Raw genomic sequence first — 27,200 nt, forward strand, 5'->3', positions numbered from 1 at the left:
GGTTACTCTGTGCACAGTTACCTCTGTGCTCAGGGGTCACTCCTGGGGATGCTCAGGGGACCATGTGGAGGTACCACTTGGAATGTGTACCATAATCGGACCTGGGCCTCTCACATGCAACCTGACCCGCAGTGCTCTGTCTCTCTGTCTCTGTCTCTGTCTCTCTGTCTCTGTCTCTCTCTGTCTCTCTGTCTCTATCCATCTCTCTCTCTCTGTCTCTCTAGAGAGAGAGACTCAGACTGCTTCTTCTCTCTCTGTCTCTGTCTCTGTCTCTCTCTCTCTCTCTCCTTTTGGGCATTGTGGTTTGCAATACAGATACTGAAAAGTTATCTGGTATATCCCTTTACCTCCTTTCAACACTCAGTTCTTGTCCAACGTGATCATTTCCAGCTACCATTGTCATCTTAGTCCCTTGTCTATCTTACTTACAAATTTCTTTACTAGTTTTCGTTAGGGATATATTTGTTAAATCGTTGAAATAATAGTGACAGATTGAGTCTCACTGTGACTACTTTAAAACATAAATACTAGAGAGGCCAGAGCCAGAGTGCAGCAGGTAGGGTGTCTACTTGGCCCAGGTGGACCTGAGTGCCATCCCCTGAACACCTCCAGGTATGCCCTTCCCTGCCCTCCCACCCTCCCACCCCGCAGGCCCCCCACAGAAGAATTTGCAATCATGTTTAAAATGGCCACACGGGGTCGCCTTTCCTCTGATGAAGCCCCAATCGAGGCCCCAAGAGACCAACTGATCAAAGCCTGTTCATTACAGCACAAGAGCTCTGGGGAGCGCCAAGAGCATTAGCCTTGCACCCAGCTGACCCGGGTTCCATCCCCGGGGCCCTGGGGCACCACAGGGTCCCTGGAACACTGCCAAGAAGGACCCTCATGCACACAGCCAGAAGTCTGAACACTGCCAGGTGTGACCCAAACACCCTCCCTCCCCAATAAATGGCAAAACTAAGGAACTACAGCTGAGCCCTGCATCACACAGGAACAGGAGTGCCAGCCCACCCCCCCCACCCTGTCTGTGTAGTGAAAAGCCTGCCAGTCACTTTGACTGCCCCCAAATGCAACTGTTGACAGACCAGAGACCTTACCAATGATGCCAATCAACAGATATTTTGAATCACAAAATATCTATCAATTGGCATTTGTATATTATCTTCTTAGATCAAAGTCACCTAGATTTTTAGAATTAAGAAAATTACAAATGGGGCCGGAGCGATAGCACAGCGAGTAGGGCGTTTGCCTTGCACGCGGCCGACCCGGGTTCGATCCCCAGCATCCCATATGATCCCCCAAGCACTGCCAGGAGTAATTCCTGAGTGCAAAGCCAGGAGTAACCCCTGAGCATCGCTGGGTGTGACCCAAAAAGCAAAAAAAAAAAAAAAAAAATTACAAAGAAGAGAAAACACGTTCAGAGCACTGTAGCGATCACAAACCGTAAGTTTTTTGGTGTGTTTACAGAAATATCCATGCATAAATGAGCTCTTGCGGTTCAAACCCAGGTTGTTCACTGGTGGATTCTGTGTGTAGGAAAACTGGGGAATTTTAAAGAATGGATTTGAAATTCTGATCAAACTTAATACCTCATTAAACCCCCTCAGCTCACTGCAGTGAGGTCAGTTCGGGGAAGAACGTATGTCAGAGTAAATAGACAACAGCTGCATAGTCTCTGAGCCTCTCAGAGAGAAAGCAGGACCAATCTAAGCTTGCTGCCAAGGTCCTCCTCCTGCCGAGTACAGAGATGGGCAGTGAAATTTGGGGTTGAGGACAACCAGCTTAGAAATCAGGAGGGTGGGGGGGCTGGAGTGATGGCACAGTGGGTAGAGCATTTGCCTTGCATGCGGGTTCGATCCCCAGCATCCCATATGGTCCCCTGAGCACCGCCAGGGGTAATTCCTGAGTGCAGAGCCAGGAGTAACCCCTGTGCATCACCAGGTGTGATCCAAAAAGCCCCAAAAATAAAAAAATAAAATAAAAAAATAAGAAAGAAATCGGGAGGGGCCAAGGGCGCACCCAGGCAGAACAGAATCAAACAGAGGCCTCTGTGGTGACGGCCACAAAGACTTCTGGAGGTCACTTTGTACAGTGAGGACGATCCCTCAACAGGCTCGGCCTTTCCCCACAACAAGGCCACCAAGGCCGGCAACAAAATGATGCGTGTGGGAAACTGCAGATGGTGGCTGGATCCCGTGCTGGGGGGAGAACAGAGTCACTTGAAATATAACCTCTGAGGGGGCATCTGCTGACGCCAGCTTCCATGGGGTCTGTCACAACTTACTGAGTACATGTTACATGCCATTCCATGCTTGATTGAAAGCGACACATTTGACCAAATATTTGACCTCAGTGAAGGTGTGATATAACGAAGGAAGCCAATAAAATAAGGCAGTGAGCAGGGCCGTGCTAGGTGCATGAGGATGCAGGCCTGTGAGGCAACTGCTTCTTGACGGGAAAACACGGTTGGGGCTAGGGAGAGAGTGCAGTGCCTCAGGCACTTGCCTTGCACGCAGCCAACCTGGGCTCCATCCCTGGATCCCTGAGCCCTGCTGGATGTGGCCCCCAAACAAACAAAAATAACTGAACAGTTGAAAAGCAAATGATTGCATCAGAATGTTCTGCTCCAGCCTTTTCCCCAGAGCTCCCTCTGCGTTCTCTTTCTTTCCCTGTAATCGGCTCACCTCGGTGACTTGTCTGGTCCAGCAGTTTTCAAAGCCAAGTCTGGCGACATCAAGGGGATTGGTCACAATGCATCCGCCGAATCCCACCTCCAGATCCTCACGATCAGAAAGCTGGGGGTGAGGCCCCGCCTGTGTGAGGGGCCCCGCCAGGTGAGGACCAGCCTGCCAAGTGGTTCTGCAGCAGGGAAGGGCCTAGGGACTGACCCGTGCTGTAACAGCAGCTTATCACAGCCTGTCCCTTTGCCTGTCGCCAGCTTCCCTGAGACAGGCTTGTGTCACCTCCTGGGATCACAGCGGGAGTCATTCGTGACCTCTAGCAGCAAGTGTGATCGCCACAGCCCAGCCTGGGTGCAGGCAGTTCAGAGAACTTCATCAGACCAGGGCCCCTGTGAACACTGAACACAGACGCGCGCGCGCACACACACACACACACACACACACACACAAGTATGCCTGACCATAGGCATAACCGAGCCATCCTCCGCCCCCGCAAACATGGGTGGCTTTTGCCTCTTTGCCAAAGAAAGCTTTAGACTCTTTCTACCCCCTTTGTACCGTGATATGTCAAGACAACATCAGGACAACATTGGGATTGCCCTGCTTCCCGAGTGAGCGACACAGGGCAAAGACCACACCTCAGGTGCCCTCACGCAGGCCTTTTAGGGAGTTTTTTTTTTAGGGGTCACACCTGGCGATGCACAGGAGTTACTCCTGGCTCTGCACTCAGGAATTACCCCTGGCCATGCTCAGGGGCCCATATGGGATGCTGGGATTTGAACCCGGGTCGGCCGCATGCAAGGCAAACACCCTACCCACTATGCTATCTCTCCAGCCCCTAGGGAGTTTTACAGGGGATGAGGTGCACCAGCTCCTGGCCACAGAGAGCAACAACACAGCATGGCCCTGAGCACACGTGTCCGTGGGGATGCAGGGCAGTGCCCTCCGTCCTGGCCAGCGGGGCTCAGGGGCCCCTCCCAGGCACCCAGTACAGGACCAGCACAGAAGCCATTGGCTAGGTCTGGAAACAGCCCTTGAGAAAAGCATCCTTCTGTCCGTTGAATCTAAAATCCAAACATGAGCCATAGATGCCACATTGTTTAAATTTGTACTGATGATATGCATGTCTGTATTATATAAACAATAGATTTTTTTCAAATAACAGAAACTGGTTTTCATCACAAATAGCTTGAGAAGCACGTCCTCAGAGGACTCCTCTAATCCTGTCCCTTAGCAGTGCTGCTACCACAGCATCGTCTTTACATTCTGCTTATAATACGTTACAATACATTAGTCTCTTTCTCCAGTGTCACCAACAACTTTATTGGCTTCAGATAGGATCTGCTTTTCTTTGCTGCTGAAGAGAAAGAAAACTAACATATGCTATTAATTACACCCAATTAAATGTGTGCAGGGCCCAAGGAGAGGGTTTAAATAAAATAGTGGCACCCTATACTCAACCCTTCTCCATAAAAAAGCAAGAAGGTCTAGGCAGAGACAGGGAGAAAGGGAGAGAGAGAGAGAAAGAGAGAGGGAGAGAGAGGAAGGGTGAGAGAGGGAGAGAGAGAAAGGGAGAGAGAGAAAAGAGAGAGAGGGAGAGAGAAAGAGAGAGGGAAAAAGAAAGAGGAGAAAGAGAGGGAGAGAGAGGGAGAGAGAAAGAAAGAGGGAGACAGAGAGAGAGAGAGAGAGAGAGAGAGAGAGAGAGAGAGAGAGAGAGGTGGAGAGTGGGAGAGACTCTTGGGCCCCGGAGAGCCTTGGCACCCAGCCTGCTTTTCCCTGGTGAATTCCTTCTTTGCCTCAAGATAGTTTAAGCTCCTTTTCTGTCTCACGCAACCTTCTCTGCCTCTTGTATTAGCTTCCACTAACACAAATCTTCAGAAAGTCGTCTGCTATGGTAGAAAGAGGAAAAGCAACAGCCGGGGAGAGCTCTCGTTTTTCCAATGGGTGATTGTATAAGAAAGAGTCACTTGGGACTGAACCCCATGTGCCTTGTCTGCAGTTTGGAGACTGACGCGCGGCTCATCCTATAAGTGGACTGGAAGGCTGAGGCTGAGGAGGGCAGAGACCTGTCTGCATCCAGGCACTCGTGGGAGAGAGCGCCCCGAGGAGTACAGATCCTAGTACGATCCCCAAGGCTGTTGGGAATAGCCCCCAATTAATTAACATTCATTGACCCAAACAACATGATCCATTGGAAAGCTAGATGAAACGGCCCGAGCGCACACAGACAGCACAAGGCCATTGCCCGGATCTCTCCCAGCAGGAACCCAGCACTGGTTTCTAGCCAGGATCTGTGTCCCCCCAACACCACACACACACACACACACACACACACACACACACACACACGCACGCACGCACGCACACACGCACGGGAAACTGCAGCATGGCTTCCAGGGCACAGGGCAGGAACGAAATGCTCAATAAGTAAAGTGAAAGGGCAGTGTCCCTCTGAGCTGACCTTAAGAGCAGCAAGGTACCGGCAGGCAGGAGTGACCTTCAGAGACACAGGAGGCTCTGGCGAAGGCCAACCTGTGTACCCCTAATCAGGGCCCAGTTTCTGGCACCACAGACGGCCCCCAAGCCCCACCAGCATCAGGAATGAGCCCTGAGCACAGCTGGGTGTGGCCCGCCAAACAACCAACCCCCAAAACAAACAACCCAGGAAAAAACACATAAACAGCTGCACCTAGGGCCGCCCAGACCGGGCACTGCTGGGAGCTGCTTCCGAGAACAGCCGGGGATTTCCCGTGAATTGGCTCATCTTTCCTTTCGTGTTTAACGTTTCGGGGGAGTCTCCCACGTAAGGCCCCACTGCCCGGGCCACTTGCCCGCCTGGCTGGGCAGCTCAGTGCTAGGGCCTGAGAATGCAGCGCTCTGGTCTCTAGTTCTGGGGCCGTTAGGAACAGCACAGATGACACTGGGACCTCCAGGGCTGGCCATGCACCCCAGGGGCTCAACTGTCCCCAAAGAGATGGTCCCACTTCCTATTGTTATTTTTACATTCCCTTGACCCGGGTTCAGTTCTTCCGTCCCTCTCGGAGAGCCCGGCAAGCTACCGAGAGTATCCCGCCCGCACGGCAGAGCCTGGTAAGCTACCCGTGGTGAATTCAATATGCCAAAAATAGTAACAAGTCTCAAGATGGAGACGTTACTGGTGCCTGCTCGAGCAAATCGATGAACAAAGGGACAACAGTGCTACAGTGCTACTTTACAGTGCTGCTGCTGGAAAATGGGGAGTCTCTCTCTCTCTCTCTCTCTCTCTCTCTCTCTCTCTCTCTCTCTCTCTCTCTCTTTCTCTCTCTCTCTCACTCTCTCTCTCTGTCTCTGACTCTCCTTTTTCTGTCTCTCTCTATCTCTGTTTCTCTCTGTCTCTCTCCGTCTCTCTCTCTCCGCTTCTGTCTTTGACTCTTGTCTCTTTCTCTCTCTCCTCTTTGTCTCTCTCTCCCTCCCCCTTTGTCTGTCTCTGTCTGTCTGTCTCTGTCGCTCTCTTTCTCTCTCTCTCTTTCTGTCTCCCTCCCTCCCTCTCTCTCTGCTGGCACCTAGATTGACTTTGCCTTTCTTGCCTTGTGCTGACACGTCCGAGTCCCCAGCATCCCTTGCTGCTGGACCATGCCCGGCCTCGTGTTTCCTCTCTAATACCACATGACATCGGTGCTATTTATCATCCTAATTCGATGGTTGGAAGTGTGGCAACCCAAACAAACTCAGGAACTGGCTGTGGCTTGTAGACAAAAGAGGAGGGGACAGACCAAAGGCCAGCTGGGGCTGTGGGGGTCACAGTGCCCAGGCAGCTAAGCAGCTATGTGGCGGATCCCACCCTCTGCCCCTGTCCTTGTTGCGTTGGGCAGTGGGAGGGATGTTTCAGATCCTTTTATCCAACAAACCTCCCCCATATGCTGTGAGGACACTGGGGCTGTCAGCTTGTGGTCTCTGCTCCACCGTTAGAAGTGGCAGAAATATCGCCAAACGCTGAGCTTTACGGCACGGACCAACAGTCTTAACACACTACACCTTCCTAGCCTGAAGTTAGATGTGTAAGTCCAGGTAAATAAACCCTCTAAATAGTTAGTGTGGGAGAGATACAAAGTGTTTTCTTTCCGTAGAATTTCAGTAAGTTGAAGATGTTTTTCCTGACAGGCGCATGTTACTGGCTTCCTGGTTTACAGCAAGCAAGAAATCAAGGCCAGAACAAAGAGCAATTGGAACAAGCACTCTCACGCAGTGAGGACTATTTGCTAGGTTGAATCTCAAACCACCACCTTTCTGTCCCGCCAAAGGGTCACAGGACCCAACTAGTTAACAAGAAAAGGTTTTTCAAGCCTCAGTAAGACTTCCTTCTTCCACAGAAGGAATAATTATAGCAAAATAATATAGAAATAAACCAGACTGCCCTGAGTGCAAATGTGAATTTCCACTTCCTGTGCTCAGTCACAGGAACCACCGTCCCCCGTCCTGCCCAGCAGAGAGAGGGGGAACCCAAACCAAGAAAGATGAGACCTTCATTTGCCTACAGGGACAAAAGCCAACAGAACTTTTGTCTGGTTTCAACAATGGGGGGAATCTACATTGCAAAGGGTACTTACAATTTTAGCCAAATGCTTAGAAATGGGCTGGAGGGATAGCACAGTGGGTAGGGCATTTGCCTTACACACGCCTGACCCAGGTTCAATTCCTCTGTCCCTCTCAGAAAGCCCAGCAAGCTACCGAGATTATCCCGCCCACATGGCAGAGCCTGGCAAGCTACCCGTGGCATATTCGATATGCCAAAAACAGTAACAACAAGTGTCACAATGGAGATGTTACTGGTGCCCGCTCGAGGAAATTGACGAACAACGGGAGGACAGTGCTTCAGTGCTACAGTGCTTAGAAATAAATATACCGCCATTGACTAAATCATCTCACTTCTGAGAACCAACTTTTCAGAATTACTCTCAGCACACTGCTGGACCCTAGATTAAACCTGGCAACCATCTATGTTAGCAGAAATCAGAGATGCCCTAAATGTGTGCCCAAAGCACCGTTTTACCATGAATTATTTCAATATTCTAAATGCTCTGCAAATATTACACAGAATAAAGCATATCTAGATGGACATATGCAGGAAAACCTGATCACAATATGTTATCCAATTAAAAAGTGAGCTTTTATCTCATAAAAAGTAATTAGAAAAACAGTGTAGTTATAAGTGAGGGGAAAAGCCTGGTCTATGTTTCAACAATCAAATGAATTTGCATGAACAATTACAAACCAGGGTAAATATGTCCAAATTGAGCTAAAGAAGAATTAACGGGCTGGAGCAACAGAACACCAGGTAGGGCATTTGCCTTGCATGTGGCCGACCCGGGTTCGATCGCCAGGAGTGATTCCTGAGTGCAGAGCCAGGAGTAACCTCTGAGCATAGCCAGGTGTGACCCAAAAAGAAAAAAAAAAAAGAAAAGAAGCATTAACAGTGAGTACACATCAATTCCAGTGTAACCGTGTGCTCAAACAAAAACAGCATCAACTCCAAGTGAAAACAAAGGGTGGGACAGAGCCTCTGGGACTGACAGGAAACAGCCTTTTATGTGCTTCTGCATATTTTTGAAACCCCTTCGGCGTACATAAAATACCTCTGACGTTATTTTCAAAAAACAAAACAGGAAAATGAGACTTGGAAAGTAGTTATTAAACATCTGCATATTCTGGACATAGCCATCAAGCTCTAAGGATCTATCACGACCCCCAGTGCACAGTCAGTTACCCCCACGGGTGTCAATCACAGAACCTGAACTCAGAGGGTGCAATGGCCCAAAACGGCCCCCCAAAAGAAACTAAATGGGGAAAATTTCCACGGCCACTTTTCTTTCAAGAGCCTGACAACCCAGCATGGGGATCGCCAGGCAGAGTAGCTCCGCAGCGGGGACACAGGCCAGCATGTGAGGACAGAGATTAATGAGGCCAGCTGGGAGGAGGCAGGAAGCAGGGCCTCTGGGGAGGGCACCCTAACTCAGGAGCTGACTCACCGGCCAGCCAGCAGAGGAGATGGACAAGCTGGAGCCGAGTTTCCCGTGTTTCAAGAGGAATTAGAAACCTGAATTTTTAGGCTTTTCCGTTGTTAGCAACTCATTTTTTTTTTTTAATCTTAAAAACTACATTGGTCAACAACTCAAAAAGTGATCAAAACACCTCTTCCGGCTGGATCTGGCTCACAGCAACACTTGGATGCGGTGGTCTGTCTTTGCAGAGTCCGGGAGGGACGTTCTTCACCGCCCCCCCAACTCCCTCCGGCCCCTGAGCTCCAGCCCTGGCACATTAGAGCAGAGACACTTTAGCGAAATCTCATCAGTGACTTAAAGGGCTGGAGCACATGGCCGAGCCCTGGACGGGGATCCCTCCCAGGAACAGCTCCCCAGCACCCCTGTACCCCCCAAATGCTCATTAAACCTTTTTTTGACTGCAGTAAAATATAGAAATGTTGCTAATTTTAGCCCATTTCGGACTCCCCTCCCCCACAGTTCTGAGGACCCAGTTGTCTCTACCAACGACACGGGGCCAGCCGGGCTGCAATGGTCATGTCAGGGCCTAGCCATGCCCACAGCCACTGGGACAGTCTGCGAGCCTGGGGGCCCATGTGAGGGGCGGGGTGAGAACTGCAGTCCCCTGATGTTTCTCAGTTGCATGATCTCCCCAGGCCGGAAAGCAAGTTTATGTATATTCAGCACTCAGCAGCAGTAATTTACAATGCGGTGCAGGCGTTACTAATCTTTCCAAAACCTTTCCATTACCCCTAAGATGAACTCTTTGTACCCACGAAACAACTGCTCCCCACTGCCACCTGATAACCTATTTTTGGTCTCTCTGAACCTGCTCGCTGTAGGCACATCACATAAATGGAAGGGCACGATATTTGTCCGGGTTTATCTCACTTTCCATGTCTTCAAGGTTCATCCAGGTGTCTCTGTTCCTTTTCATGACTGAGTAATGTTTCATCTCACGTTTGTCCGCCCATCTGCGGATGGACCGGTTCACTGGCAGATCAGAGCCAACCTGAGGAGGTTGTCCTGGTGTGGAAATCAGACACCAGGGCAGACCCGCGTGCAGGCTGCAGCCCAGGGCGATTGGGACTAGACAACTGTCATCTTATCCCCCACGTTTCCTCAGCTCCCACCTGATGGCATGTGTGACTTCACCCCAAGCCCATAAGTGGATGTGCAGGGAGTGTGGAGGGAGCGAGAGGGGGTCTTTCAGAACCAGCACCTTCGTGCAAGTGCGGCCGGCGCCACTGAGCCCGGATTCGCACATGGGGACACACTGGCCCAGGGAAGTCCGCAGGACAACCATTCCCAGCCCAGACGCGGCTCGCCCCGGCCACGTGCAGAGCTTGCTGCGTGTCCAAGGGGTAGTGACCCGGCTGGCCGAGCGCCCAGAGCCTCTCTGATGGCCAGCCCTGGCCGATGGGATGAGAAAGGCCCAGCCTGGGGCTAAGGACGCGTACCCAGGCAGGGCGCTGAGTTCCATCCCGGCCCCCATCTAGTCCGGCCTGGATGAGCCCCGAGCGCAAGGCCAGAGGGAAGCGGGCAGGTGGGGGGAGTTGCCCTGCTTGGATTCCCCACGGGCCTGGCTGGCTTTTCCGGCACCGGTTCTGGGTTCGGCGTCCGGAGGGGCAGAAGCGGCCCCGACGGGCCCCCGGCGTGCGCGCTCTGCGTCCCCGGGCCGCGCCGATCCCGCCCGCCGGGTCCGCCCCGCCCGGCCCCGCCCTGCCCGGCCGGGCCCGGCCCCGTGGGCGGCGCGAGGGGCGTCGGGGCACGGGCACCTGGCGGGAGCGCACGCGGCTGCGGGAACAATGGGGCTGGGTGCGCGGGGGGCCTGGGCCGCGCTGGCCCTGGGGGTGCTGCTGGTCATGGCGCTGCTCAAGGCTGCCGTGGACGGGCTGGACTCGGCGGGTGAGTGGCCGCGGGGCGCGGGGGAGGGGGTCCCGGAGCGCGCCCCGACCCGCGCCGGCAGTGACGCTTGGGCTTCGGGGCGCCCTGAACCCGCCTCGCCCTGACCCCCCGATTCCTGCGCAGCGTCAGGGGGCAGCGGGCAGGGCAGCGGACAGGGAGCGGGCAGGACAGCGGACAGGGAGCGGGCAGGGCAGCGGGCAGGGAGTGGGCAGAGGTACCCCCTCCTGCCGGCCCACAGCCGGTGCGCAACGCTGCTAACCACCCCCCCTCCAGCCCCCAAGGCCTTGGCAGGGACCCGGCCCAGTGCGCGCCCACCGCGACCCTGAGGCTCGCGCGCTCCGTGCAAACGCGGGCTTCCCTTTGTCAGCCGCCCGGCTCCCGGAGAACTCGGGGACAGGGACCCGAGTTGGGTAAACTCCAATAAACGGACCCAAGTTCTCAGGGGGGACCCCAGGCCCCGCGCCCACCCACCCCCCAACCCCCCGGCGGCTCCCGGTTTAAAATTCTCTCCAGGCACTGCGTGCGTCGTCCTGAGGCGCCTTTCCCCCGAGCAGGAAGACAAAGACGGCAGTTTGCGGGGCCCCCACGGGTACCCCCTCGCGCCAGCTGGGCCAGCTGGACAATGGGCAGTTTCTGTTCTGCCGGATTCTGTTGTTTGCCGGGTCGCAGGTGTGACGCCCTGACCCTGTACGCCTCATTCTGAGCTCATTGAGGAAAGGAACCATCCGCGAAATCACGCTTATCCCGTGTTCAGTCTTTTGGGTGGATGTTTTATTGTAAAAGTGAAAAATCTGAGTCCAACCTGTGTACCTTGATACCAATTTTATACCAGTATCTTGGGGGGAGGGGGGAGGGTCTTCACTTTGCTTTTGTTACTTTGTGAAAGTAAACCTTTCTTTTAATGAATTACTGACCAGAGAATCTAATTGCCTGAACTTTTCCGAGAGGCGTGGGGGAGGAGGGGTCCAAGTAACTTTCTGAAGCAAGCCCCAGGCTTACCTAGTTGCCAGGGCCAGAGAGATCTCGCAGGGGTTCTGCTACTAACCGCTGACCCTGATTAGACCCTGCAAGGCGGAAGATCTCCATGCATCACCAGGAATGATCTCTGAACACCACCGGATGTGACCCTGAACAAACAAAAGCGAACCATAAGGATTATCACTTTGAAGCTGAAATCAATACTTAGTCTATTCCACTTAGTGGCTTTAACGTTCTTTTCCTCCATTCACTGCATTGTTGTCTTAATGCTCCGTGTTTCTGCCAGCGGAAGCCCAGTCTTCCTTCCTGGTCAGCTCACACCTGGCCATCCCCACTACATTGTCTTTTAGAATTGAAAGCACCGTAGGTGCTTCCTAAGTATATCCTGGAAAAAGGAAGAAAGATCTCAGAGCTGGAAACCCTTCCTCAAGGGTTGGTGGGGGAGGAGACAGATGAGGTGCTGCCCGGAGATCTGGGCCTGCACCTGGTCATGGAGACTGTGTTGGGGGGCTCTAGGCCTGTTCTGATGCTCAGTGCCACCTCCCCACCGCCAGCTCCAGATCCGACTGTGACTCACTGCAAACCGCTGCCCCCTTTTCGGGATTGCTGAAAGGCTTCTCCCAACTTCTGTGCAGGTTCTGTGGCCCCTCACAAGGCCAGGCTCAGAACCCCACAGAACCGGCAGTGACTGGGCTCTCTGCGAGCTGCCACACACGTCTGTCGAGAGTCCTGTCCTTGCTTTTGGGGCTGAAGGGAGTGTGGGTCCATGCACAAAGAACCCCGCGCACAGTGACAGTGGAGCCTGTGGGATTTGTTTTAGGGGTTTTCCCCAGAGGTGCAGGTGCTAGCTTTGTGGGGAGCAGGAAATAACACTTCCTCTCTAACCATGTGGTGGGTGCTCAGATAGCTCACTTATAAAAAGGCCCAACCTGAATAAAACATTCTGAAAAGTTGCCTAACTGCTGGGGCATAGAATTCTTTAGGTTCACCCAAATCCTACCATGAAGGCATCAATTCAAAATGAAAGTCCTGGACTGGGGGCCAGAGCGATAGCACAGCGGGTAGGGTGTTTGCCTTGCACTCGGCCAACCCGGGTTCGATCCCTGGCATCCCATATAGTCCTCCGAGCATCGCCAGGTGTGACCCCCCCGAAAAAAGAAATTCCTGGGACTGGAGCCAGTGGGTTAGATATTTGCCTTGCATGAGGCCCACCCGGATTTGGTCCCCAACATCCCATCTGGTCCTTTAAGTCTGCCAGGAGTGATCCCTGAGTGCAGAACTAGGAATAAGGGATCACCGAGCAACACTAGGAGTGTGCCCTCCCCCCAAAAAAATTTGTGGGTCTGCCTCCTTCATCATCTCTCGAGTGTATGAAGTTTGGGGTATTGATCATATGCAATCTGGAGGTGCCAGTGAACAGAAAGCTCTTCTCCCCACTGTCCTCCCATGGAGGGCTCAGACTGGACAATGCTGCCATGCACAGTGGCCTCCAGGAATGCTGTTCCAGTCAGTATTTTCTGTCTAGAAAGTGGACTGGGAGCACTGGAGAGAGAGCACAGGTCAGGCACTTCCCTAAGGCTGCCGCAACTTTGATCCACCTATCCCCCAGCGAGGAAAAGCCTCTGAGCACTTCTGGGTACGATTCCCAAACCAGACACGAGATGGAAAAGCCACGTATTTGGGGGCTACTGGGGGGGCACCTGCCCTCTGCCCTTCATTCTCCCTCACACGAATAGCATTTTCCGGAAGAGGAAAGGACAGGCTGCCTGGAGTCAGGGTCATGGCCAGCCTTCCGGCCACAGGGACAAACGCAGAGCTTCCTGTGAAAGCTCCGCAGCCCAGCCCAAGGACAGAGGGAAGATGTGGCCGGATATTGTTCTCCACATGAAGTATTCTTTCCTCAGTTTCTCTTTCCTTTTGTAGGGGGGTCCTCAAGCTCAGAGAGTGCTGCATTGCGAGGGAACTCCGCTAACCAAACAGGTGAGTTTTTTAAGCCCAGAGGTGAATTTCCTGTCTTGACAGCACAGCCCTACCGGGGGAAGGTGCAGACACCTGGCTACATGGGCTCACTTAACCTTGACTTAGTTCCCTATTTTTGTTTTTTTTGAGGTGGGGGGCACCCCCCCGAAGCTGTGCTTAGGAGGCTGCGGGCTCAGGCTGTGGATGAGTGCCAAGTGCCACTCGCAGCACTTCGGGACCTCCAGGCCCTATCCCAGGGGTGCCTAGGGGACTACATTGGTGCCAGCCATCGAATTGGGGTGGGCCACAAGCGAGGTGTCTGCCTTAGCTCACCTGGACTGTCTCCGGTCCCAAGTTCCTCATTCTGGAACGGGGAGCCTCAAGGCCTGCACTTGGGAAACACAAAGAAATGACCCTTGGGGCTAGAGCCATAGTACAGAAGGTAGGGCGTTTGCCTTGCACGTGGCCAACTCGGGTTCGATTCCCAGCATCCCATATGGTCCCCTGAGCCACTGCCAGGGATAATTCCTGAGTGCATGAGCCAGGAGTAACCTCTGTGCATCGCCGGGTGTGACCTAAAAAGCAAAACAAACAAACAAGAAAAAAATGACCCTTGATGGGATGCAGTCTCCACACCCTGGAGGTGGGACTTCATCCTAAAAGTGGATGTGTCCTGCGGCCCACACTGAGTCCAGAGGTTTTCACTCTGCCTCTGATGTGAAATGTGAGGGCTGAGGGCCCGGGACTTGCTAGTAAGCTATAGTTAGCTGCCTCTATCATGGGCGCTGAACCTCCAGGAGACCCCATTTACACTGCTCCTCGGCCGACCTGGACCCACCCTGTCTCTTTCCTGGTGAAGCCCTTTGTGCTTCAGTCTGGAGCAAATGGCTTTTTCTGCGGAACGCCAGGCTCGCCACAGGGAAAAGGACAGGAAGCAGCCAAGGCCGGAACGTCGGCAGGAAACCTGGAGGGACCTAGTCCCGTTTATCTTATCACTGTCCTCAATCAGAAAACTAGAGAAGAGAGTCCATGTCCTACCTTAGGTCCATCAGCAGCTGCTGCCCACGCAGGGGCCAGCTGGGATGTGTCGTGGCTGTGTTTTGTTTACGGTGTGAGTCATAGTTCGGTGTTTCGGGCCCTGATGTAGCTTTTGCGCTCATGGCCAAAACCCCTGCTCAGTTCCCCGTCTTGCCTGACCATTCTTGCTCCCGACCTCGGTTCCTGACTGCCTAACAAAGCATGCTTTCACGCTCATCCCAGGAGTCCTCCCACAGGGGACAGTGACTGTTGGGCAGTTGTAAGAGAATTTTTTTTTTCAAATCTGGGGTCCCGGGCAGTGCTTGAGGGCTTCCAGAATGGCATCGGGCAGTGTTGGGGAAAGAGGGGCAGCTCATTCTTGCAGGTCAGATGCTTGACCTGTGTGCGGAGGAGTTGCAACTGCTTTAGCTGAGGAGGGGGACACTCAGGCCCGTCGGCAAGTTAGCAGTGCTGTTCTCAGAGCAGCCGCAGGCCCTCGGCTGGGGCGTTGGTTCCATTTCACACCAGACTCGTTTCACACCAAACTCAGGGCTAAAGAACTTGCCTGAGGTGCCATCCGGGACTTGAAACTCGGTCCTGTGTATTCTCTACACTCTGCGCCTCTGCACCCACTTCCTGAAACGTGCGGCTAACGACTGCTGTTTGGTGAAGAAACAACACCACTGATGTCAGTGCGAATGATCGTTAAAGATCAACAGGCTGTGAGGAGAGTTTACAAAGGGGAGTTCAGATGTTCCTCCAGCACAAGGATGTTTATTGAGGGGAAGAGCAAGCACTGCTTCAAGAGGCCCGTGAGACAGTTCTTTATAACTTATATGTAAGAGTACCGCTATTTATTCAGCCACTAATTCAGCTGCCTGAAGCAGACATGAATTCTATATAAAACAGTTCTTTTTTTAAAAAAAAAATTGATACTCTCCATATTTTCTTTGAATCTTGGGAAGCTTTATATCACCTGTGTGTTCTATAAGCTATGAAGCTTGATATTTTCTTTCATGGTAACTTACAAGTACAGCAGGGAGTGTGTTTGCCCTGTGAGCTTCTGACTCGGGTTAGAGCATCCCCCATGGACCCCCAGGCCCTGCCAGGAGTGAGTGCAGAGCCAGGAGTCAGCAGCCCTGAGCACCTCTGGGGGTGTTCACCCCCCCACCCCCAACCAAAGAAACTTTACTAATTGTTGACAGATTGTTGTTTGAGCTTATTGTTTTACCAGTTTACCTGGTGCTATTTGTTTGGTACTTTGTATCTGGCACCCATCCCAAAAGGAAAATAACATTTTTCTTTGGCAGACTCCTGGATAATTCTTATCCCAGACGTGTATTGTTGGGGAGTGCTGCCTCCAGAGGTCCCCGATCTCGCCTGTCTCTCCCAGTTTCAGGCTCTCACCTCTGCTGGGCTTCCTGGCCCTGTCCATGTGCCCAAAGGCGTAGGGGTCGTTCTTCCTCTCGGCACCTAACACTGTGTCTGATCCTGGGGGCTTGGGGGATTTGTGGGACCAATGCCAATTCTGGAACTAACAAAAACATTGAGGGTAGATATTTTCTAAATGTGACTGCTCCAGGAAAGACAAATGCCTGGGTTACTTTTCTTTGAAGCATTCGTGCATGGATATAGAGGAATGTGACGTAGTCCAGGCTGGTCACACTCTCAGCAGTGATCAGACTGTGAGCCTTTAAGTGGATTTTTCCCTGGGTCTGGGTTCTTGAGGATTGTATGAAAGATTTTCCGACAAAACTCAGATGCTTAGGGAGCTGACTTCATTGCATAGTTCATGAAGATGGATCCGGCGCCTCCCCGATGCCCAGGCCTCTGGTCACGCATGTGAGAGACTTGGGAGGGAGAGACGGAACCTGGTTGAGTGGCCGAGGAGGAAGTGGGGTGTGAGCTGAGATGTGGCCTTGTGGTACCTGCAGGTGGCTGTGTATGCACAGGCAGGGCCACCCTGCAGCTGTGTGGGAAAGCAGGAAACAGAAATTTGATCTGAGTTCCAGCAGCCTCGTCGAGCTGGGGAAACGTGGGGAATGTGTCTGTGGGAACGTCGCCAACTTCTCTGCCCTTCTGCCTTGGTGGTTTGCAGCCCCAGATACAGTTGGGAACCGGAGCCGTGCTGCTGTTATTTCCCGCAGCACAGCTGATCACAGCGCGATCACACCTGGCATGTGATGGAGCGCTGAAGTGCTCGCCGACCGCCTCCGACGGAGAACGGCCGCCCCGATGCCCCGAGAATCCTGAGAGGGGCTCTCTAAGATCCTAAGTCTCAGTCTGAGGGGCTGGAGATACGGAAAAACCCTGGGGAAACCCAGGAGATGGTTTTCTTTGGGTGGAGAAGAGGGTGTGATGAATGGGGTGAGGACAGATTCTTTTTTTAAAAAGCTGGGGCAAGACTGACCTGAGAAAGTGCAGAAATCCCCCAAGTGCTGAGAAGGGCAAAAACAGAACAGAAATGAGAGGAAAAACAAAGATGGTCTAGATGATAACTCAGTTCCTCCTCCCCCCTCTCCCCACCCCCTATCCCCCAAGACTGCAGAAAAAGCCACAGCTGAGGGTAGTTGCTGCAGTCTGGGTGAAGCCTGCAGGGCCTGGCCACAGTCACTGGGTCCCCAGCAACACTGGGCAGCCGAGTCCCGTCTCTACTGGCTGATGGTGCCCTCTGTTCCCACACACAGTGAAACTGACCCCTGGGGTATGCAGCCATGGACATTGCTGTTCCAGGAAGAGACCTGTGGCATTCATTCCCCCTGGATGTACTCTGGAGTAGAAATTCTTGTAGGGGGGCCGGAGAACAGAGGGAAGACAGCTGTTGCCTTGCATGTGTGAGACTCGGGGTTCACCAACACCATTAAAAAATATGCATGATAAGCATCTGAAATAAAAGTCACACATGTCCGAGTAAAATGGAAAAGTTCAAAGAGCACCAGGGAAGAGGAACCTGTGCCCACTCCTGGCTCCATGAACCCCTCCCTTGGGTTTTCCCAGATGCACTGTGTACGGCTGACTCCTCCCCAGGGCGTGGCTCCTGTGCTCCTTCCTCCCACCCCTCAGGCAGCTGTCCTTTATCCCAAGGAGTCCAGACTCACTTTGATCTGCCTTGCTTGTTTGCTTTGGTTATTTATATTCCAAAATGGTAGAGAAACCATCCGGGAATTGTCCTTTACTTCCTGCCAAGTCCACCTAATGTGATCATCCAGGTTGTTCGTGCGTGTGTGCGCTCAGGGGCGTGCATGTGTGTGCTTGGGAGCATGCATGCTCAGGTGTGCATGTGCTCAGAGGCGGGCTCTTTTTTTTTTATTAGTGAATCACCGTGAGACAAAGTTACAGACTTAAAGGTTTTCATGCTTACGTTTCAGTCATACAATGATCGAGTTTACGTCCCTCCACCAGTGCCCATTTCCACCACCAATGATCCCAGCATCCCTCCCACCACCCCCACCCTGTCCCCTTCACCCCACCCTGCCTCTGTGCAGGGCACTCCCATTTGCTCGCTCTCTCTTTTGGGGTGTTGTGGTTTGCTACAGAGGTATTAAGTAGGCATTATGCTCAGTCCATAGTCCACTGTCATGGGCTCTCTTTTTAAATGCTGATTAGTATTCGACCTGGCAGCTCCCCCAGGACAGCTCACTTACATGCATCCCACCCAGGTTCAGTCCACGGCCACTGAACTTCTGGACGCCGGGGTACAGCTCTGCAGTGGTGCTGACTGACCCTGGCATGGAAAGGGACAGACACAGAATGATCTCTCACATGGGACTTGAAGAAGCACAGAGGGCCAAAGGCATTGCAGGGAGAACTGGTGCACTCAGCTGAGTTTGAGGGGAGAGGGGCGCGGTCCTTGAGGGAGAGGAATCACGTGCATGAGAAACCTCCAATGACAATATTGAACATTGCAGAGCCCCAGTTAGAACAATCCAGGGACTAGCTCCAGGGGTCCCCCAGGGGGTGATCTGGGAAGAAGTACCTGGGCAAGCATGAAGGGGCAGGGGAGCCACAGCCCCACCTGCAGAATAAACTCCCGGGTTGGAGGGTGGGTATTGCTTAGGAGCCCAGCTTCTCTGCAGCCTCCTCTGGGCAGTGTATCCGTCCTCAACCAGCTTCCCCCTGGCACCTGGCTTCTTCGTTATTTCACTCTGTCTGGACATATTCATCTGCAGTTGATGTATTAAGGGGTCATCGTGTCACAGAACCAAACTCAAGTCTACAGGTCCGTGAATGCCATGAGGAGCAGATTCAACCACAAGCCCCTATTCTCACTAGTAAATCGCATTTGAGGTTTTGGGTCAACACCTGGCACCGATCAGGGCCAGAGGTGGAGGTTAGGGCAGGGGAGGGGGGGCGCATCCAGATATAGAGCCCCGGGTTACTGCGTGTAGAGCCCTTCATCCTCCCGGTCCCCCCAAAAAATCTTTAACTTTATATGCCAGCAAGTAAATCTGCATTCATTATTTTGCTTTAGGGCCACACCCGCTGTGCTCAGGGCTCACTCCTGGCTCATGCTCCTATGCAGGCACCAAAGGTCTTGCACTGGGTCTGCCCCCGAGGCCAGTGCCCTGGGCTCCCTCCCCAGCTCTGCACTGTCATGAGCAAATCTTTGCGTGCTTTTGCTGTGAATTTCATGGACTTTGCTAAGTCCAGGTAGTTTGGATCACTTTCCTGAGATGGCTGAAATCTGTACAAACAACTTAATTTTTTTTTTTTTTTTTTTTGGTTTTTGGGTCACATCCGGCGATGCACAGGGGTTACTCCTGGCTCTTCACTCAGGAATTACCCCTGGCGGTGCTCAGGGGACCATATGGGATGCTGGGATTAGAACCTGGGTCGGCCGCGTGCAAGGCAAACGCCCTACCCGCTGTGCTATCGCTCCAGCCCCCGAAACAACTTAATTTTTAAAAACTTCTTTCCCCCTTTTTTGGGGCTTTGACTGGGGGCTCACACTTGACTGTGGTGCCAAGGACCCCAGAGCGCAGTGCGCCTGAGCCGCCACATGAGGGCGCAGCTGGGGAACCCCATCAGGAACTCCAGGCCCCAAGTTTGCAGTTAGATGCCCCACAAGCGCCAGTGGCGGCTTCTCCCGTGATTTTTCTTTTTTTTTTTTTTCCTTTGTTGGTTTTGGGGCCCTTCTGTACTCAGGGCTTACCTCTGGCTGTGCACTTAGCAGTCACTCCTCGCTGGCTCAGGGGACCATATGGGGTGCCTCGGGTGGTGATTTTCTGTTGTGGTAGCTGCATGCAGCAGTGTTTGGGGGGCTGGTGTCAGCTTCTGGCCCACTTTCAAAGCCCTTTGCTTTACCACTTGGGCATCGTCCCTGGCCTGTGATCAATAATTAAGTAACGATCCTACGTAATTTCTCTAACCAAGAATTCTGGTTCTTATTTTTAAGTATCCGATGCTTTCTGAACCAGCGGTAACCCTGAGTACAGTGAATGACCCCGGAAAGCCAGAGCTTAGATTCTGACTTTTACCGCTTCCTTAGCATTAGGGCTATTTCAGGAGACCAGGGAATCTGATATAGATGAGTGAAAACGTGCACGGAATGGAAGAGAAAACTGGTTCCAGCACACAGGGGCTTCTGGACATTCACAAAAACTTAGTGTTGCTGGGGCCAGAGCTATAGTACGGTGGGTAGGGTACTTGCTTTACACACGGCCCACCAGGGTTTGTTCCCTGAGCATGGTCAGGAGTAATTCCTAAATACAGAGTCAGGAGAAAGCCCTGAGCAGTGCAACCCCGAAAGCAGACAGACAGAAAGTGTTGCAGTGCAATAAGTTCCCTCTGAGGTGGCCCGAGGGGCAGGGGTGCAGAAGCCCTGGGTGGACTCCGCTGTAGCACTGTTGTCCCATTGTTCATCGATTTGCTCTAGCAGGCACCAGTAATGTCTCCATTGTGAAACGACTTGTTACTGTTCTTGGCATATAGAATATGCCACAGGTAGCTTTTCAGGCTCTCCGAGAGGCACAGAGGAATCGAACCCGGGTCAGCTGTGTGCAAGGCAAACAACCTACCTGCTGTGCTGTTGCTCCAGCCCAATAAAAATAAATTTTCCTGGGCTGGAGAAATTAGTACAGTGGGTAGGGGACTTGTCTTGTCTTCCAGGTTCCATCTCCTGTGGCCCCCATACAAAAATTACCTCTCGCCATCCTAACTCTTTGAAAGGTCCTCTGTTGACCCATCGGTTTTCATTAACTTTTTTCCCTTAATATATGAGAAGGGGAAGGACTTAAGATATAAAGATTCAGCCTGTTTCCCCATGGCGCTAGTTCCTAGGGTCACGAGAGGGTTCTGCGCATTATCCGACGTAAAGCATTTGGGACAGTGCCATAGGTGCATGTGCTGTTGGAACAATGCCCTGTACCAGGGTGAGAAGTCCGAGTCCTGACAGCAGTGAGTCTGACAGCTTCCACACTCCTGAGACCTGCAGTGGAGTTAGGAATAATTCTGCTCTGTGCCTCTGAGAGCCCCTTGTTGTGTCCATTTGGCTGATGTTCAGTTTGGTCCTACTATGTGTTAGCCAGTGAGCTGTGGCAACTGCAGGACTTGAAGGCAGAACAAAGAGCCACGCTCATCCCTGAATGCCCAGAACCATGACGCACGTGCAGCTACCTAATACCAGACAGCTCCTGAGCACCCTAAATAAGAGGGCCAGAAATCCAGCTCAAGGGCGGAGCACCTTTGAGTGGCAGGGCTGATCCTTGGCATCTCGTGGTCATTCAAGCAGAGAGCCAGGAGCAGCCCCCACCCCAAGAGAATCTTGTTTGCAAGTATTCAAACTGAAAATTTTCCAGACTAGATAAGACTTTTGTTCTTTGGAACAGGAATAGAAAGTGGAAACTCAATATAAATGTAGTGTTGGCTATTGCCAAGTATTTTACTACTATAAGGCACCGCACTATCCAAATGCAAAGTCTTCGTATTTCTTTCATGCTTCTGTCTCTGTACAAGACCAGTCAGGAGATGGTCTTGTACAAAACCATCTGTGATTCCACTTTCGAAGTTTCCTAACACCCCTGCAGTGAATCTTCCAGTACAGCCTCCCAGCACTACCAAGCCAACAACCACAGGTTCCTCGGTCTCCCTCATGGGGACTCTCACCACCACCACCACCACCACTACCACCACCACCACCACCACCACCACCATCTCGAAACCTGGAACAAAACCAACAGTCCCTCCAGTCTCGAGCACCGTGAATGTCAATGTCACCACCTCGAAAACCGCAACACCGTCTACAGTACCAACAGTGAAATCAACAACCACAAAGTCGACACCCCAAACGACGAGTTTGAAGACCACATCCCAGACGTCAACTTCCACTGCCCACTCTAGCACAGACACATCTGCTTCTTCATCGATGACAAGTATGTATTCAAAGTGACCTTTATTTTTTGTTGGGGTAATAGTCCTATTCTGCAGAAACACAGAAATGGAGACAATGATCACCTATTGGAAAACTTACTTGTAGAGATCAGGAAGAGTTAGCTGACCATTTAAAAAATGCCCCTGTCGGGGCCAGAGCAGTAGCACAGTGGATAGGACATTTGCCTTGCACGCGGCCAGCCCGGATTCGATCCCCGGCATCCCATATGGTCTCCCAAGCACCGCCAGGAGTAATTCCTGAGTGCAAAGCCAGGAGTAACCCCTGAGCATCACTGGGTGTGACCCAAAAAGCAAAAAAAAAAAAAAAAAAAAAATTTAAAAATGCCCATGTTGAGGAAAACAATTAATTCCCAGGACTGGCTAGCACAGCCACTGAGGTACTCACCTTGCATGCAGCCAACCTGGGTTCGATCCCCTGAGCACAACCAAGTATGATCCAAAGACCAAACAGAAATCCCCACCATCCCCATCTATTATTAGTTAACTGTGAGAGCAATTTATCTTAATGGGGTTTTATTGAATGAGCTGAAAACTTGTCATCCATGTTCTAGAATGAAGTACAAAGAAATCAGGAGACTCCCAGCCACATGATTTCTAAACCAATTATCATAGTAAATAATGAGTTTTAATTCATTTGTACCATAAAGATTTTTTTTAATGAGGACTGGAGAGATAGTATAAGGGTTATGGCACTTGCCTTGCACATGGATGACTTGGCTTTGCTCCCTGTCCCTTCCAAAAAATACACTAATGGTAATAGATATAATCCCAGACAGTATTATCCAGGCGCTAAAGATCCTAAGTTATCCATGGCTGGAGTTTTGTTTAAAAACTAGTGATCAGTTACTCGAATACAGGCTTCGTGACTCTGGGGTTTTTTTGTGTGTGGAGAAGGGACGTACCCAGAGCTGCTGGGGATCAAACCTGGGTCAGCTGTATACAAGGCAAGCACCTTACCCGCTGTGCTGTCCCTCCAGCCCCATTGGTGTTTTAATGTACTGAAAATCAGCCAAGGGGGTTTTCATACACAAAACCAAAGCAGTTTATTCAAAAAAGGAAGTTTCAATTAGAAACTGAAATTTGCTCACAACATTGGACCTGCTTCAAAGATTACAGTGCTCCAAAAATGTGTGAATCTGTAACTACCTTCACTAATTAAAAAATAAATTAAAAAAAAAGATTACAGTGCTCAACCCTGTATGGTCTTAAGAGGATTCATATTTACAAATATATGTATGTGCAATATATATACACAAACAAGGCTATTAGCCACAAGAGCAAGGCTTTTTTTTTGAGAGCAAGCTTTAATATTCAGAATGTTTTTTAAAATCACTGAAAGCCTCTGTTTTCTTCCAGTCACAACAACTATTAATTCCAAAGAAAAAAAAGGATCCAAGTTTGACATTGGCAGTTTTGTTGGTGGTATTGTATTAACAATGGGAGTATTAACTATCTTTTATGTTGGATGCAAAGTGTATTATTCAAGAAGAGGCATTCGCTATAGCACCATGTGAGTTTGGCCATTGTTTCTTACCTAAGCTTCATGACAGTGGGGGTGGACAGTGCAATGACCCGAGTTAGTGTCCAGGACAGGGATGAGTAACTCAGAGATCTGTGATATTCCCAAACAGTTGATCCAGCTATCTGGTTTCACTCAGCTACTCCTTTGCTTTCTATAACAAATTAGGAAATTTTCTCATTTCTCAGCCTCATTCCCCCCAATTTCATCAGGGTGAAAAACTGTTTACCTCTTATAGACTTTTGGAGGTAAAATCTCCACTAAGGAATTACTGCACACTTTGAAATACTCTTTTCGTGTTTCTTTGCGGTACTGCCCATACTTCTGTAAAAGGAATGCAGAGCGTACAGTGCTCAAGACAATTCTCCCTGTTTGTTTATAGTCCAGCCCACTGCATTCATAGGGGGGTAGAGTAAACTGGTGAGAAGCCAGAGAAGTAACCTGCCTAGCAGAAATGACCTAGACCATCATTTGATTATCAGATGTTTAAGGTGATTGTGACTTTTCTGTTTCAGCGATGAACATGAAGCCATCATCTAAACAACTGAGGACCAATGGGAAGAAGAGTGATGCAGACCTATCAATTTGGTTTAATGTTCAGTTCTTAAAACAGCATACACAAGCCAGGCAGATTAACGTACGATATATTATATAAACATGTAAAGAGTTTCCTGATACAGGTCAAGGGTTTGGGGATTGTTTGTGAACGGTTAGCTCAAAGGTAATATTCACTTTCACTAACACCAGACCAGTCCCATTTCTAAGTGGCATTGGATCTGTAACTGGAAGACAATGCCAGCTAAACATAAATAAGAAGCTTGTCACAGAGCAGAAATTTCATAAGTAAACAAGGTCATACATATAATTTTAATTCTTTCTAAAAAGTATCAATATATTGTTACAAGGCTTAGCGCTTGGTTTAGAAATTGTACGCATGTGGCATCGATCCAATACAACTGGAAATAATACCTGGATTTTAGTCCGGATGGAAAGTCTTTAGACAAATGTATTTTTAAAAACTTTGAGTTTTCAATGGAGGTTAGTATTTTCCTTAAAGTGTCAGTAAATTGTAATGTTTAACATAGTGTCTAGAGTAAGAACTAGATTATTTGCTGCTCTAAGAATATTGTCACCACTGGAAATTGCTTTATTTCATTTGTAGCTGTCATTTAGTACATTATTTGTTATGTGGAGCTGCTTTCATTATCTAGAAATGTCTAATGCAGTGTCTCAAGGCAGGGATTGTGGGGCAACATTTTCCGTGCACTGTGATTTCACTCCAAGACAGCATCTCTAGTAAACAGCAATGTGTTCTAGATTATTCCAACTGAGGAGACCCTTTCAGCACAGGAGAGAAAGCACAGTATTGCAAAACACCATATAAGCCAATGTATTTTTAAGTATTTTTAGTTTATACTCAAAACTCAGGGTCAAGTATTGAAGGTAAATATGTCTATCTTAGGGAGTCAAAGTAAACTGCACCAAAATGACCGAAAAGTCCTAATGAACACGTTTAACAGGAACCATACATAACTTTTGTGACCGGCCTTTTGGTTTGTAGAATGCCCTATAGAGTTGAGTCTATGAGTTCTCTATGAATAAATTATAAATTTATAGAGAATTTATAGAATGCACTCACTGTGCCTTAGGTCGTTAGGTAACAGATGCACTGTGTTTGGATTACTTGGGAAGAGATGTGGGCTTAAAGAGCCACATCAGTAACATACAATTTACCTAACTGGTCTTTTGGCCAGTGCTTTTAATTCTTTGCAAGATGTATTTTTTTAGTAAAGGGCCTTTTAAATCTGTCTGCTGCATTCTTGGTATTTCAGAACTTAGTAGATAAGCTAAAGTTTTCTTGAACACTTTTAAGACACATAAAACCATTTTCAAAGTACATTTGCCTTTAAAACTTACTATACTTTGAAATAGCTTAGTTATAGTATTTACCTATAAATTCATTGCAGCAGTTTTTTGTGTTTTTTTTTTTTCCTTTTGGGTCACACCCAGTGATGCTCAGGGGTTACTCCTGGCTTTGCACTCAGGAATCACTCCTGGCAGTGCTTGGGGGACCATATGGGATGCCGGGGATCGAACCCAGGTTGGCCGCGTGCAAGGCAAACGCCCTACCCGCTGTGCTATAGCTCCAGCCCCTGCAGCAGGTTTTTTTTGGTTTTTTTTTTTTTTGCAAACATTGAGGGAAACAGTGAGATACAAGTCTTTATTTCTTTCGGTAAATGTCTCCCAAATATGTGCTTGTTTTACTAAGTTACTTGAGAATTTATTTTCTTGAGGATAAGAACAATCCAGATGAATGTCAAAATAGGGGGAAAAAAATCTGACTTGATAATTTCCTTGGATAATCCATAGTTCAAATACAGATAAAATTAAGTTCCTACTTTTTTGCATTATAACGACCAGCTTTTGATATTGTTACTGAGATCTATTTTTAGAATAAAAGTTTTTCACCAGCTAAGAGTTTGCTCTATGGTTTTCTTTCAACAGAAAAAGCCCAACTTCCCGAGGGTGAGGCCTGGACAAGCAGTGTCCCCTGCAAGCGTTAGAAATACCCATTTGTGAGCCCCGCTATGGGTGGATGCGGGAGTACACCTTAGGAAGACACCTCAAACCCACCACCTCAGATGCGTGTCTGCTGCTAGTTGCTCTATAGCCGTATGAGAATGGGCCTAAAGAATCACCTGGCCAAAAAACAGCTGTTCTAAATTTGTATTAATTGTATTTTTCTTTTTGAAGTGTCACATTTCCAAGATGGCCAGCATAGTCCCTAGGGAAGGGATGACCGAAGGCAACCAGGTCTGAGGTGGTACTTTGTGGGAGCACCAGCTTTGCCCTCTGACCAGTACACAGGGAATGTGTGGTGCATTGCTCCTAGGGAGGAGCTTCCTGCACCGAGTGGTCCTATGAGCAGCTCTGGTCACTCAGTGCTGGTCTGGGCTTTGCTTTCCAGGACAGCAGCAGAATCCAGCAGTACCCAAACAATATACTCAGGAAAAGGTTTTCTCAAAGAGTAAAAAGATATCTATGCTGAAAATCACACTGATGAAAGAAATCAAAAACAGAAGAATTTCGAGCAGTGGGAGAGTTAATACCATGGAGATGTCAACAGTACCAAAAGGCATCCACACAAGTCAAGTTTCTATCAATATTCCAATCTCACAAAAGAAGTAAAAACAATTCCAGGTCTTCTACGAAAGCAGCAAAGCAGGAAAGGTTCTGTGTGCCGGGCATTGCACTAAAGCTGAATGATTCTGTCCAGGCTCACTTCCTACCAGCATAACTTGAATTCAAGTCACTGTCACATCAACACCTGCTGGCTACTGGGCTAGGCTTTTGTGAAGTACCTAGCTACCCAAATCTTAACTATTTTTTTAAAAAAAACTAACTTGTTTTTCCCATAAAGTATCGATGTCTTTAGAGTTACCTACAGACAACTATCTCGACAGGTGAGAGTACATGCAGAAGGCATGGATTCAACACCAACACTACAGAGTTCACTAGGCATGTTTAAAAAAAAAAAAGTCTGGCAAAAAAGAAAAGCTATGATCCTTTGAAAACTGCATCTTAAGAAATATGACTTCTTTATCCTTTCAATTACCGTGGACAGGACTGCACAGTAACCAACCACATCCCCCAAACATGTAGTTTACCTACAGTGTAAAATTTGGAATTTTAATTTATATAGGATTCAAATTTACATGTTTATATCAAAGA

General features: G+C 49.9%; 1 protein-coding gene across 2 annotated transcripts; it reads left to right on the plus strand.

Annotated features, from left to right (window-relative positions):
• Positions 1 to 10,475: 10,475 nt before the first annotated feature.
• TMEM123 (transmembrane protein 123) lies at positions 10,476 to 25,931 on the plus strand. Of its 2 annotated transcripts, none has more exons than XM_055131505.1 (5): positions 10,476 to 10,606; positions 13,508 to 13,564; positions 21,586 to 21,930; positions 23,306 to 23,459; positions 23,984 to 25,931. In XM_055131505.1, exons 1-5 carry the CDS (start codon positions 10,507 to 10,509, stop codon positions 24,006 to 24,008), a joined length of 681 nt encoding a protein of 226 aa, XP_054987480.1. In that variant the 5' UTR covers positions 10,476 to 10,506; the 3' UTR covers positions 24,009 to 25,931. The 2 variants fall into 2 exon arrangements, with proteins under 2 accessions (XP_054987480.1, XP_054987481.1); XM_055131506.1 differs by having other exon boundaries at positions 21,598 to 21,930.
• Positions 25,932 to 27,200: the final 1,269 nt, after the last annotated feature.

The sequence above is a fragment of the Sorex araneus genome, chromosome 3 (assembly GCF_027595985.1).
Source record: "Sorex araneus isolate mSorAra2 chromosome 3, mSorAra2.pri, whole genome shotgun sequence".
Taxonomy (NCBI): Eukaryota; Metazoa; Chordata; class Mammalia; order Eulipotyphla; family Soricidae; genus Sorex; species Sorex araneus.

Bases quoted from the DNA above. Each gene is read 5' to 3' on its own strand.
- TMEM123 (XM_055131505.1), top strand. From the start codon at position 10,507: ATGGGGCTGGGTGCGCGGGGGGCCTGGGCCGCGCTGGCCCTGGGGGTG. The intron at 21,931-23,305 runs GTATGTATTCAA...GTTTTCTTCCAG, and splicing joins TGCTTCTTCATCGATGACAA to TCACAACAACTATTAATTCC. The intron at 23,460-23,983 runs GTGAGTTTGGCC...TTTCTGTTTCAG, and splicing joins GGCATTCGCTATAGCACCAT to CGATGAACATGAAGCCATCA.